General features: G+C 37.7%; 1 protein-coding gene across 2 annotated transcripts in view; it reads right to left on the bottom strand.

Annotated features, from left to right (window-relative positions):
* The window catches only part of GRM1 (glutamate receptor, metabotropic 1), a 485,478-nt gene that overhangs the window by 316,552 nt on the left and 153,382 nt on the right, over window positions 1-15,544 (bottom strand). For both annotated transcript variants that reach the window (XM_011959442.1, XM_011959443.1), the window contains exon 3: window positions 4,758-5,007. In XM_011959442.1, coding sequence (XP_011814832.1) covers window positions 4,758-5,007 — 250 coding nt within the window. The remainder of the gene's footprint in view (window positions 1-4,757; window positions 5,008-15,544) is intronic.

Here is a 15,544-nt window from a genome sequence, read left to right on the forward strand (position 1 = left end):
GTTGATGTGTGCCGCACACCAACATGGCACAAGTATACATATGTAACAAACCTGCACGTTATGCACATGTACCCTAGAACTTAAAGTATAATAAAAATAAAAAGTAAAAGTAAAAGTAAAAGTAAAATAAAAAAAGATAAAAAAATGAGCTGGAAAAGAAGTTAAATGAATTATTCTTTAATGAATCATCATAGCAAATACTTAAAACTAAGCACAAAATAAAAGAATGCAAAGAAATAAAGAATAACTAGAAATGTAAAATAATTTTCTCATGGGAGATACTTTAGCTGATTTTCCCAAAGAAGGTGACTCTAAACAATGAAATAAATCTCTGAAAGAGAGGGCAAGTTAAAAGGAAACTAAGATTAATGCCAATATCTCTTAAACAAAATAATCATGGTAAAGCTAGAATTCTTATCTCATGTTTTGTTTTGTTTTTCCATTACCCTACAAACTTACTAATTAATAGCAGAGATTCTGATGTTGCAGTCCCTAAGTTCAAACCCCAGCACTGGCACTGCAGCACTTTTTGACAAGTTACTGTATTCTATAAATTGAGAGGGGAATAATATTACTACCTATCTTATCACATTGTTGTGATAACTAACTGGGTTATGTGCAAAGTTCTCAGAACAGTGCTTATATATAGTAAGTCCTAAACAGTTATTATCAGATGCAAGTGCATCATCAGCATCACAATCATTATTAAAATTATTATTATAAATATAGTGTACATAATTCTGAGAAGCATCTTAAATAAAGCTTTCATAGAGCCAAGAAGAAATGATTCTTTTGCATGATGATTCACTTGATTGTGATTAGTTAATTTGCTTGGTGAGAATACTATGCCAATTTGTTCAAAGTCAAAGTTTGATTCTCCCCTGGGTCTGCTGGCTATATTCCATAACCACAGATTTATCCTAATACTGACCAGCTTATTCTATGAATTCTGGTTTTAACAAAATGGCTGGTGAGAAAATTGATCAGACCCAATTCATGAACAATGTTAGACAAATCTATAAATACGTCCTTATTGATCTTAGATTAGCCATATTTTCTTAATATATTATAAATTCTAGTACTGGAAAAATGTTTAAAGATGATCTGGAGCCAAATATTTTATTTTTATAGAGAAAAATAGGCTACAAGACAAAAAGCTACTAAGTAAATAAGATCACATAATTGCTCCATGTCATAACTAGAGCTCTTAGCCCATGTTTTGTTTTGTTTGGTTTTTTCATTACCCCACATTTATTAAATATATGATATTTTTATTCTCTATGAGAGCTTCCTTTTTTAGAAGTCTATTTTTCTATTAGTAGAGTTCATTATTCCATTCTAAGCAACTCATTCCAAGTGATCAAATATGGAGCTTTGAAGGCCTTTGTAATGACTTTGTTATGAAAGAAATAGGGGATCATTTTAAGGCATTAGGCATGTAAGGTAATGAGTGACATTACTTGACTTAATTTTTTAGAACATCACTTTGCCTTATATGTTGAAACTAGATGGCCAAGAGGTCCAATGTTGAGGTTATCACGATAAGCCAAGTGAAAGATGATGGTGGCTTGGGCCAGGATGATAGCAGAGGAAGTGGTGACAAGTTGTCCACATCTGAATATGTTTTGATGGTACTGCCAAGAAGAGTTCTAGACACATTGCATGTGAAGTGTGAGAGAAAACAATAGACATGGAGACAAGGGCATGTAAATCTTCACTAAAAAAGTTCTCATTTTTTTAACCAAATCTCTCCTGCTGCTGTCTACACCATGATTTACTATCTTCACTTGTATGAAAAGAAGTTCATGACACCTACACAATGTCCTCTTGTGACTCTGGCAGTAGCCAGAATCATACCATGTGTTACGAAATAAACCAAACAACGGCTTCTGATCTCAATAAAGTTCAACATTTGGTACATAAAAATCTCTTAGAAAGGGAGGGAGATATATTTGACAGCATTACTAATATAGCTAGAAGTTGCAGCTTGAGGTTAAACTGTAGCCATTCTGGACACATCTGCTGAAATGAGGGAACCAAGCCCACCACATGTCCATTGACATGAGTGACAGAGCACCATTTAGGATAGAATCCATTCCCAATGAAAAGAGAGAATCAGCCACCTGAAGGGAAGACTAACTCTAAGGATGATATCGTCTCACTACTTGGCTCTGTCCCCAGCTCAGCTCCTTATAAACTCATATCTGGATGTCAGGGAAGGGAGAGAAAACTGTGAACAAAAAAAATTTTAAAGGCTGCTTTCATCAAAATTCTCTAAGGTGCGGGATTAAAAGCCAACACCATTTTGAGAGCCACTCATGGAAAGTAGCCCAGAAGAGCAGAGACACTTTCCTTTACTTGGCAAGGAGTATGGTAGAGCTTTGTCATCTCAAGGATTCCACGCATCAGCGACCATAACTATTAGCACAGGAAGCAGTGTCCTCAGAAGTTCAGGTGTTCATTGCAACAATAGCTCCCTCAGATATGTCAGTGGAATCCAGCAGAGGTGGGGCATTTAAGAAGAATAAAAGAGGTAGACATCACGTGTAGCTGACCTCTTCACAGACAAGTACATAAACAAACACATGTGAGACTCTCAGAAATACTTGTATGAGTTCAACTGCATTATTAGGAGGTAAAAAACAAAGAGCTAGAAAGACTTAAGTTGCCATTATCATTCTTGCCCAGCTCATAATGGTGACAGAATATATTTTTCACACTCCAATTACACATTGCACAATTTTGTGTAATTATGTTTCATAATTAGGTAGTCTATATGCCCTGAAGTTCACAGGTTTGCCACATCTGTTCAATATCTCCAGAACCCAGGTAGATAGCCATTTTTGAGGATATTATAAAAAGAATAAATTCTGCAAAACAGACTATTGTTGTTTTGTAAATTATCAATATGAGAATTTTTTAAAAACAAGCAACCTTCCTAAAAGCAGTCATGTTACAGAAGCAATGGAAAGGCCTGAATGTCTGTACATCCTTTGTCCTGGTGCATTTATTAAGAATATTACTCCATGTAACACTTCAAAAATACTGTTCACCTTCTTTTCACTCCTAAAGGAAATAACATTTCTTATATAAATACTCCTTAGAAGACCAGCTTTCTTATGAACATTTTATTGGCTTCCAAAAACTGCACCATGTTGAAGAAGCCAAGTTGACTCTGTGTGCCAGTGTGCCAATTTTGCTCATGTTTAATAATTATCTTAATCATGAATTACAATTTGACCTTGGTTCCACACCTCCTCATGCTTGGAGAGTATCTCTTTGTTTCTTTATTCATTTATTTGTATTTCTATGCTACTTTCTTTTTTTTTTTTTTGAGATGGAGTCTCACTCTGTCGCCCAGGCTGGAGTTCAGTGGCGTGGTCTCTGCTCACTGCAAACTCCACCTCCCGGGTTCACGCCATTCTCCTGCCTCAGCCTCCCAAGTAGCTGGGATTACAGGTGCCCCCCACCATGCCTGGCTAATTTTTTTTGTATTTTAGTAGAGACGAGGTTTCACCGTGTTAGCCAGGATGGTCTCGATCTCCTGACCTCATGATACACCCATCTCAGCCTCCCTCTATCCTACTTTCTTTTAAAAAGTCCCTGAAGTGTCTTATACCTCTAATTCCAGGTGATGGCAAAGTTAGTCTTACTAGAATTGCAATCATTATTATAAACACAAGTACAGAAGGGAAAGGTCCAGTGAGCATGTCCACACCAGTACTACCCAACTTCCAAGAGCAGAAGATCAGTGGTTGAGGCTCTTTAATGGGTATGATATGATTATAGTGTACCCAGAAGAAGAGATGGGAAGAGATAAAGAGATTTGGAAGATAAGTGTGATAGGGTTGAAGATCAGTAAAGATCAGGTAAACTCAGTAGGTTCCTGGGGAAAATTGAGCAGTTTCTTTATGCAATATTAGAAGCTGGCAAATTAAACAACATATCTGTTAGGTCAAAAGCCCTATGAAAAATCCAGTGATGATTACCATCTATTACCAAACCAGTACACATTATTTAGAAAGAGAACAGAAATTTTGGGACCCACCACCAGCAATTCCAGAAATCACATGCAGAAAGCATCAAAATTAGCTATCTCATAAATGGGACAAGATATATTATAAAATTCCATAGTTCCGTTGCATATCTTCACTTGTCTTTAGCCAACTCTGTAAATTTCAAATCTTAATACATATTTTCCATTTTCACTGCTGTTCTTTAGCCACTGATATCTCACTAAGATGCTCATGTTTAGGAGGTAGAAAGACATAAGCATCAGCTTGGGTGTGGAGAAAGCAAGTGAAATGAATAATTCTCTAGATCAAGACATATTCTGCCAAAAAACTTTCCATCTTTTTTTTTTTGAAAAAGTCTCAATATCTTGTTATATGCTGCTCTGCTCTTGTTTTTCTTTCTTTCCTTTATTTTTTTTTTTTTAAACAAAAAAGGCTACAATGCAGTGGCACCAATCATAGCTCACAGTAACCTCAAACTTCTGGGCTTAACCAGTCCTCCTTCCTGAGCCTTGTTCTTCTGTTGTCTAGCAGGAAGATGCCAGTATTCACATTATCAGTGAGATCCAGAACTAATGTTCAGCTCAGCACTGCACGTCTCTCCCACTTTGGAGTTAGCAAGTCTAGTTTTGTGAAAGTAAGCATATGTGTTTCAAAGTGTATGTGTGTGTGCACGCGCGTGTGTGTGTGTGTGTGTGTGAGAGAGAGAGAGAGAGAGAGAGAGAGAAAGAGAGAGAGACTTACCTTCCAATGAGTGAGAACTCGCCCACCACACCAAGGCGCCTCATGGCGCTCAGGAGTCCTCGCACTGTCATGCCTTCGCAGAAGCAGACCACCACTCTGGCCTTGGGAAGCCTCTCTCGGAGTTTGCGCAAGAGTCGATCAAAGCTCTTCTCCCCAGCATTGCTGTAGATTTTGTCAGAATGGGCAATGCAGAGGCCTTCCTGGGCAGCCAACTCTTTGAAGGCGTCCATTCCGCTCTCTCCGTAATTCCCTGTCCGGAAACAATCAGCAGATGTTCAAGACAACTGTGGCAACAACACTACTTACAAAATGGAATAACAAGTTGTTAGTCATAGGAATGCCAAATAATTTGTAAATATGACTGAGACTGAAGGAAGATCTGGATGGATTAAAGACAGTAATCAAATGTAACCAGACAATCAACTCTGTGGAAATAATGAGAGACAAGCTGAGCTAGGGAACCTATAATGAGACATGTTTTATAAAATGAAGGATTGCTGCCCTACTTTACAATCATTGTTAATAGTTCTTGTCCCAGATTTTAACCACGTAGGAAAGATCAGTGCATTGGACTAGGGAGGTCAAAGAAACACAAAGAGAAGGCCTCTTCATTTGAGGACTTGCTTCAGCTGGCTGCCAGGTTAACAAGCAGCCACTCTTGGTGACATAAAGCCCTGCAACATTTCCACAAAGAATGAGTAAGCAAAATAAATGGAACATCTGGCCAGGCCAGAGATCAGCAGACCAGAAACAGCTAGTTATAGGGCCTCGTCAGAATTCACCATCCTCTGACAAAGTGATGGGATTATGAGAGGTTTGTGTCTTATATTATGATTTTTGTTTTATAGCATTCTTACAATAAAATACACTTTAAAAAACTGAAAACTCATAGAAACCAATGAGATAAATATCACACTTTACAAGTTCCCTGTCTCTCTATTCCACTGATACTTTAGCTCCCATTTTATGAGCCTCTGTGTCTCTATTCCTGTCCCAAAGTTTGGGGATTTTCATATGCATGTGGATGATAGATCTGATACCATGTCCTCACAGTTTCTCAAACACTCCCCTTCCACTGATGGTTCCTGTAACTAACACAGGTCCAGGGTCACACTTTTGACCTTGTTATCACAGATGTTTCTAATATCTCTGAATGTGGATGTCAAGCATCCATGTCTGCTACCTCATGTTATCATACAAACTCATATATTCTACTACCCCTTCCACAGCACTTCTTCAACCTCATCAAAATTTCAAATCCATTAACCTTCCTATTTTTTCTTTCCATCCTCCCTCTCGTTTTCTTCTTAGCCCAGCTTAGATTTCATAGTCTACCTCTTAATTGCTTCTTGCAAATTCCTTAACTCGTTTGTGTTTTCCTGACATTAATGCTAGTTAAACGCAGCCATCTGCCTATTCCATGTCTACACCTGAGCACCTAAATATGACTAAAAAAGACTCATGACCTTGCTGAATGGTTTTATTTAAAATTCGTGAGCGCACATACCAAAAGGGATATTCAATAGCACAAGGAAATTATACTATATCACCCCTGTAAGTAAATTTTCTTACATAACAAATTATTTCATTAATTATTAAATATTAAATATTTCATTAATTATTTCATCCATACTCTTCTCTCTCCAAATTTCCAAACCACCAAAACCATTCCCACTCCCCATTTCAACTTGGTCATCATTTCATATTTCAATAAGAACATAGAAACAATCTATCAAAAACTACTTTTGCCTCCCACTACAACATCTATAAACATTTCTTCACTGGCGTGTATATTATCTATCAAACTTTCTGTTGTAAATTTGAAGTGTGTCTACTCTAGGTTAGAGCCAACCCCTGCTCACGGGCTCTAGATCCCATCACTTTTTGTCTATTCAAGGAGTTTCTCCTACAATTGTTCTCTCTCTTGGATAATCAGTTTATCCCTCCTATCAGTGTCAATCAAAAAGAAAAATACCCCTGACCTCATTGTCCCTCTTGAGTTACTAATTCATTGCTCTTGTTTACAGTAACAATAGTTGCTTAGGTCAATGTATTTGCTTCTTCCATTCTTTCCTTTTTAGCATTTTTTTCTCTTTTTCTTAGTTGACATCTAATTGATATAGAAAAGCTGTACACGTTTAATGTATACCTCTTGATGAGTTTGGACATAGGCATACCCATCACCTCAGAATCTTCTGTTATCAAAAACTTCTCTTGTCAAGATCAGCAATAATCTCCCTGTTTCCATATCTTGTGATCTGTTGTCTTCATCTTCATCAACCACCCAGTTGCATTCAACAGTTGGCCGGACCCTCCTGGAAACATTTTATTCTCTTTATTTCTGTGATGCAACCTTCTCCTGTTTTCCTCACTTTGCTGGTCACTCCTCAGCATGTTTGTTGGATTTTCCTTCTCTGCTCCAATTGTCATACCAGGATTCAATCCTGAGAAATTTTGTCTTTTTCATCTATACTCTCATCATAAGTACTTCCACTCTGTCGCATGCATTCAAATGATATTTGAATGCCACTGTTGAATCCCAAATATTGATCTTCAGACTGAACTGCCCCTGGGATCAAAAGATTGGTTTATTTAATTGCTTACCCAATGGTATCCATTTATAGACACTTTAACATATCTGAAATAAAATTATTTCCTTCTCTACCTTGCAAATCTACTTCTTCCAGACATCTATTAGTACATGATGCCATTACCCACCAAGTTGTGCAATAACAAAATTTGAGAACTACTTTTATTTCTGTCTTTTTCTCACATTCCAGAACCATTCCTGTAGCCCTTATCTCTAGAACATTCCTAATCCTTTCTCTTTCCTCTATTTCAGCCTCTGCCATTGTAAACTATGTCTTAGGTTAGGTTATTCAAACACAGAGCCTAATATGAAGATTCTTATTCAAGTAATTTATTGAGGAAGAGAAGGCAAAGAGAAGCAGGGAGGAACAGTAGGAGGCAGCTAAGCAGAAACATCATTTAAGCTAAAGAATAGCTTCAGGCTGACAACACAATAAAGTGCTAAAGGACATTATACCAGAGAGTTAACCCCACCTCCAGGCAAGGGATCCCCTTGTTGGTCAATCATTGGCTAAAGTCCACAAGAAGGAAGACCAGGTACCACCTCCTAGGAAGCAGGCAACTGGGACTGATAGAAGCCTACTTTCTTATTTATTTATTTATTTATTTATTTATTTATTTTATTTCATTTTTCTCACTCTGTTGTTCAGTCTGATATGCAGTGGCATGATCTCAGCTCACTGCAACCTCTGCCCCCTGGGTTCAAGCAGTTCTCCTGTCTCAGCCTCCTGAGCAGTACGGACTACAGGCATGTGCCACTGCGCCTGGTTAATTTTCGTATTTTTAGTAGAGACAGGGTTTCACCACATTGGTCAGGCTGGTCTTGAACTCCTGACCTCAGGTGATCAACATGCCTCAGCCCCTCAAAGTGCTGAGATTACAGGCATGAGCCACAGTGCCTGGCCGATAGAAGCCTACTTTCATGGTCACTAGGAGACTGGCACACACATCAGGTAAAGGAAATCTGGGTGGGCCAAGTATAGTATCCTCTACACCAAGTAAATATCAGCTCTTACCTAGACAAGTGCTGTAGGCTTCTGATTGGCCTCCCTGCATCCATTCTTGTTCTCAGTGATTGATTTCACACCTAGCAACCACAATAATCTGTTAAGGTATAAATCCGATTTTGTCACTCCTTTACAAAAAGCTCCATTTGCATCCCAACATGCTTGGAATAAAATGGAAACTCCTTCCCCTGGACTACCAGGCTGTGCATGGGGTTCTCCATAAGGCTGGAGAAGGTGACGGAGGGAAAGTGGGAAGAGATGAGGCTGGAGAAATTGGAAGGTTCATCCCAGGAACCTTTTGTCCTTTTCTGTTGGCAGAATACCCCAAGCTCATGCATGCTATTTCCATCACCTGAAAAGATGCTCTTCTACTGAGTGATCTTATCAGTAATATCATGAAAGAAATATCACCTCCTTTGAAAAGCCTTTCTTGATCAGTTAGCTTAAAGCAACCTCTAAGTAAATCCTGGGCATTCCCCATGCTTTTATCTCAATATAGTCATGTGTCACTTTACCACAGGGATATGTTCTGAGAAATGTGTTGTTAGGCGATTTTGTCATTGTACAAACATTATAGTGTGCCTCCATAAACATAGATGGCATAAGCTACTATACACCTATGGTATATCGAATAGCCTATTGTTCCCAGGCTACAAACCTGAACAGCATGATACTGTACTGAATACTGTAGGCAACTGTAACACAATGGCAAGTATTTGTGTGTCTAAACATAGAGAAAGTACAATAGAAGTACCATATTATAATCTATGGGACCACTATCATATATGGGTGGCCCATTGTTTCCCAAAATGCCATTATATGGTGCCTGACTGTACATATTGCTGATCTTTTTGTTTATTTTTCTTTTTTCCCTAGAATGTAATCTCCATGAGAAAATATTCTTATGGGTTTTTCAATGATGTACTCATGATAGTTCTAGATGCTTAAATGCACAGCAAAGGTGCATTTGTTGTATCAGCCCAATAGAAAAATGGGCAAAAGTTATAAACAAAAGCAATTTAAACAAAATAAGTAAAAGTGGGTAACAGGCATATGAAACAAATCACTGAACTGTATTTGTTATCAACAGAGTACCTTTAAAATGAAACATTCTTTTTTCACCTATTAGAATGCTAGAAGTTCAAAGATTAATAAGATTCAGTGTTGACAAGGTATAAGTATATACACTGTTGGTCAAAGTAGTTCTAACTTTTGGTACACAATTTGGCAGTAGTTTTCAAATTTTTTAAAGATAAATATCAGGTAAATGCAGCAATTATTTAAGGAAATAATTGTAAAATATGACAGTAGTCAGAAAAGACTTGGGACTTAAATGTCAACATCTGTAAAAGTTTCACGAGCATTGTAATTAAATCTTAATAAGATGTTTCTGTATTTTTTATTTAATTTTTTTTTTTTTTTGAGACGGAGTCTCGCTCTGTCGCCCGGGCTGGAGTGCAGTGGCCGGATCTCAGCTCACTGCAAGCTCCGCCTCCCGGGTTTATGCCATTCTCCTGCCTCAGCCTCCCGAGTAGCTGGGACTACAAGCGCCCGCCACCTCGCCCGGCTAGCTTTTTGTATTTTTTAGTAGAGATGGGGTTTCACCGTGTTAGCCAGGATGGTCTCGATCTCCTGACCTCGTGATCCACCCGTCTCGGCCTCCCAAAGTGCTGGGATTACAGGCTTGAGCCACCGCGCCCGGCCTCTGTATTTTTTAAAAGAAGCTTTATTATTTCCTGTTTTATAAGATTAAATGATCAAATTAATGCATTTTTCTCTTAATTCAACCACCTTCAGTGACCTAATTCAGCCCAGTGAAGCCCAAAAGAAGTATTAACACATTACAAAATCCTTAGCTCCAAAGACTGTGGAAACGTGTCATGACTCAAAAGACACGCATTGACTGATGACAAGGAAGAAAACCACACACATCAGGCCAGCGAATGCCTTATTCATCTGCACAAGAGGGCATGAGGAAGGAAGTCAGATGCTACTTTCTCACAATAAATGCAGGTTCAGGAATCTGCAAGGTAAATAGGCATCACTAGCAGACTCTCTCAGCACAAGTCACTGTCAGCCTGTCAGAAGATTGTGTTATAAGGAGAGTGAGTTTACTGCAGGGTGCCCACCCTTGGACTTCAATAAAAGATGATTTTGCTCCTTTTTCAAAACACATGCAGGTTAAATGAACAAGAATGCTCTTTGCATTCGATTAAGAAAATCCTTGTGTTTTAAACCTAATAAAGACCCTTAGGCATATTCAGAAAAACAGATCAGCTTACAGACAAGGAAACTGAGGCACAGAGAGGTGAAATATCTCACCAATGGGCACGAAGCTTATTGATATGAGAACTGGAACAGCCCTGTTGTGACTCTTAGTAGCACTCTTATTTCTCTTAGTAGCAAAAAGCAATTAAACATGTATTTTTTATAATCTAAAATGTCTGGACGAGTTAACTGGCTTCATGAAATGTTTGTCCCAATTTCTTTATTTATATGTTCTTGTTTGAACAACAATTCTTTTTGTTGTTGTTGTTCAACTTTTAAGTTCAGGGCTGCGTGTGCAGGATAGGCAGGTTTGTTACATAGGTAAACGCCTTCCTTGGTGGTTTGCTGCACAGATCAACCCATCACCTTGGGATTAAGCCCAGCATCCATTATCTGTTCTTCCAGATGCTCTCCCTCCCTGCACCGCTTCCCATGACAGGCCCTAGTGTGTGCTGTTCCCCAGCATATGTCCATATGTTCTCATCTGAACAGCAATTCTTAACTATACATATTGATAGAGAGCTGAGTATTATGCATTAGACTATGTTTAAACTCCCCATTTTGCTCATGATACATAAAAGGCTTCAAACTTACATATAAATTTCCATGAGTGCAACACTAATGTAGAAAGAACTTGTCCTTTTGTCAATCTTTATACTTTAAAAATTGTATTTGTACACATTATCTTATTTGATTCTCAAAACAACCTTGTTATACTCATCATATTGGTAACAGTGTTAGATGCAAAGAGCGTACAAACTGAAAAGGAAACCACCTCCCATTGAGCTTAACATTCTATTACTTTCATTTACTAAAAACATAACTAATGACATGACAAGGACAACTACAAGTATCTAATAGAGGTGCTATGGGTTAAGAATCAGGAAAACTGTCTAAAGAAGTGTCACTTGTTCTGAGTCTTAAAATATAAGCAGATTCTCCATAAATGGAAAGAAACTAGGAGACATGTGCTCTTTGGCTATCTACCAGGTCATGAGCAAGCAATGTCAAGTCGAAGATAATACTCTTAGCCACAGGCCCACCCTCTGCCTTCCCCCAACCCCATTCTGCCACTCAGGCCTCTTCCTGCCTTTGCTGGTTTGAAGAATGTATCTAGATAATTTTCTGTGTCTAGTATCTGTGGCACTGAAAGAAAGTTGTGAATATATAAGAAGGTGACCTATAATAAAACACTTAAGAAATAAAAAGGCTATGTAATTGTAAACACTCAGGGCTGGTAGACAGCTGCATATTTTCTTTGGATTAGCAAATATTTTATTGAACTCTTAACCTGAAAAATTACCTGTGCGCTGCCCTTTAAGAGTTGCCAAGAAATGTTAGACACTGACTCTCCCTTCAATTTGATGAAAATTTACTATGTGTCTGGCACTGGGATAAACACGTAAGTATTTCATGTATTCATCATAATAACTCCATATAGAAGTTATAACCCCTCTTTTACAAGTGAGAATGTGGAAGCTCAAAGAAGTTAAGTAACTTGCCCAAAGGGACATGGTGGTGGATCTAGGATCTTAACTTGAAAATTCTTGCTCATAACCACCATTTTGTACTGCTTCCTCCATGGACTTACAGTATAGGTGTGAAGGCATGACACAAGCACACAAAATATAGCAGCGGTACTGAGACATATATGCTACATGAAAAATAAAAAATACCGTCATCCTAGATTTTAGGATGGGAGAGCAGAGATAATCAGAGAACACGTCTTCAGAAAAGTGAGAAGGAAAATGGACTTAATGCCAAGCAAGGCATTGGCATTCAGGGTGAATGGGAGTGAATGTGAATCCATAGAAGGTATTTTTAGAGTCAGTAAGTAGGGAGGACGGAGCAGAAGTGAACCTTCATGATTTACAGAATGACACTCTGTCTAAAGATCTTTATTGAGGCCTCTGGCATACCCTTACAAGATTGCAACATGGTAATGTGCTATATGTTGCTGCATTGTAGAAGATTTGATAACAGACTTTATCACTGTTTAGATCCTGCCTAAAACCTAGAGAGTACGAGAGAAAGGGAAGAGCAGCGTCTGACAAAGTCCATAACATATACAATTTAATATGCTGAAAAATCTTCATTTTATCTTAGTTATGTGACAACAGTATTTGCAGAGTGTAGGTTACATCAGGTATGCTCTAAAACTAACTTCTAAACAGAACTGATGGGATATTTATGAAGGAGAGCACATGGAGCTTACAAAGAAACCCTATAATTTGAATAATCATGAAAGTACTTTAAAATAATAGAAGTGGATATTATTGTTTATACTAGGTAAAGTTAAGGTAGGCACTGAAAATGGGGGTAAAATGGGATCTCAGGAGAGATGGCTACAACTCTGAGTTCTCTAAACTATGTATGATTTTGAAAAGTCAGACAATAATTATCCAACTGGAAAAGCAGAAATTTATTCATAAAAATTGATTTATAGTAACTTGGTGGCTAAGTTTCATTGAGCCATGAAATAGATTGTGTTGCATTTCATAATCACCTCTATGAACTACCATCATGGCAAAAAAAGTAGGCACTGAAAACTAGGCTTTATATTGATTTTTTTTCCACTCCTAAAATATTGAGGATATATTCAAGAAACAATCTGAGCTCCATTTGGTGGCTCAAGTAACATTTCAGACATCATGTAGCACTTAGTTCAAATCCTGTTATTGCATCTTCAAATACTTTCTTGGTCAAACAACTTAATTCAACATTGTTCGTTCTTGCATATTTACACATCAGTTACACCAGGAGAAACATTCATGTAGAGAAAATATGTAGATATTTGTTTGTACACTTTCACTAAAAAAGAAATGGTTTCACTGTGGAGAATCCGCCATCTTATACTCTAGATACTCTCAATTCCTGGGTTATTCCACGTAGTCTCTCTCATTCTCCTGTGATGATGAATCCATTCCTGGTCTGGACTCTTAGGTCACAGATAATTCCCTGTCATTTGCCTGTCAACCAACTACTTTGCCTCCTAGGACATCTTGGACAAACAAGAGAATGTCCCATTTAAAAAATATTTCTGGGAAAGTCTTTATTTCTCCTTCATATTTGAAGTATAATTTCACTGGGATGAATGGATAGAGAAAATGTAGTGTGCATGTGTGTGTGTGCATTTGTTTGTACAGAAATATTATTCAGCACACATACATAGGAATATTATTCAGCCATTAAAAAGTGAAACCTGTCATTTGCAACAACATGGATTGAACTGGAGGACATTATGTTAACTGAAATAAGCCAGGAATGCAAAAACAAGTATTGCATATTCTCACTCATTTGTGGGAGCTAAAAGTTAAATCTCATGGAGATAGAGTAGAAGGATGGTGACAAGAAGTTGGGAGTGGTAGTGGGGAGAGAAGATACAGAGGGTTTGGTTAACAAACACAAAAATACAGTTAGATAAAATGAATATCTACTATTTAGTAGCACCATAGGGTGACTGTAGTTAACAAAAATTATTGTATATTTCAAAATAACTAGAAGAGTAAAATTGGAATCTTCCTAACAAAGAAATGATCAATGGTTGAAGTGATGAATATCCCAAGTACTCAGATTTGAACACTGTACATTGTACGACTGTGTCAAAATATCACATGTACCCCATAAATATGGGCAACTATTATGTATCCAAAAATAAAAATAAAAAATTTTAAAAATAAATATTAAAATGTAAAACAAAAATAATAATTTTTGTGGATAAAATTGATTTCATAGCTCCTTCTGGAAAACTATTATAATACTCAACATCTATAACTATTAGGAAATTCTTCTTTGTTAACTGAATTTCTTATGATAAAATCTAAATTTGTTTGTTTCCTCTTTATTCTCAGTGCAGACAGATGTCAGCTGGTTTAAATTCTTTTTTAGGGAGAGGGGAGGTGGTCCTTCTTGAAATCATAATTCAGATTTCTCTTCTCCCAGCAGAGAAACAACCCCTATTACTTTCACTTTTCCTGGTAGCCTTCGAATTTGTTTGGTTCTGCTCTGCCACTTAACACCTAGAAAATGTTATGGGTTTCCTGGCTCCATCCAAACATCTGCTGAGTCCTCTAATACAGTCAGCATGATGGGTTTGGTCAGTCAGAGGTGAGTGAATTCTTTTTTAGGGAGAGGGGTGTTCCCAGGTGGTGGCATGTAAGGAAATTTATATTCAAGGTCAGTGAAGGAACTGCCTCACACAGGGCAATCAAAGAGAACAAGAGAATCTTACAAGCAATTTTCTAGCCTCACCTCTGTTCCCACTTTGGCAGGCACAAGTATAGCACCCCCAAGTAGAAGAAGGAGATTTACTACTAATTGGGTGTTTTCTTTAGGTAATAGGAGAGAGGCTAAGTAATCTTTGTCCTCTTGTTTCACTGTGTTCTCAGCATCGTGTTCCCATTGTGCCTTACAGCTAAATGATTGAGAGGATGAGACCTGAAGGCAAATCAATCTGGTTTGAATCCTGCATCCTCAGTAAAGACCTGGATAACCCTAAAGTATTTTCTTTTCTAACTTTTGGTCCCTTTGTGTAAAATGGAGGTAATAATGCACATCTGAAAAACTCATCATGGTGTATAAGAATGCTTGTGATTTTTGCACATTAATTTTGTATCCTGAGACCTTGCTGAAGTTGCTTATCAGCTTAAGGAGATTTTGGGCTGAGACAATGCGGTTTTCTAAATATACAATCATGTCATCCACAAACAGGGACAATTTGACTTCTTTTCCTAACTGAATACTCTTTCTTTCTTTCTCTTGCCTGATTGCCCTAGCCAGAACTTCCAACACTATGTTGAATAAGAGTGGTAAGACAGCATCCCTGTCTTGTGCCAGTTTTCAAAAAGAATGATTCCACTTTTGACCATTCAGTATGATATTGGCTGTGGGTTTGTCATAAATAGCTCTTATTATTTTGAGATA

The sequence above is a fragment of the Colobus angolensis genome, unplaced genomic scaffold, assembly GCF_000951035.1.
Source record: "Colobus angolensis palliatus isolate OR3802 unplaced genomic scaffold, Cang.pa_1.0 Scaffold493, whole genome shotgun sequence".
In the NCBI taxonomy this organism is placed as follows: Eukaryota; Metazoa; Chordata; class Mammalia; order Primates; family Cercopithecidae; genus Colobus; species Colobus angolensis.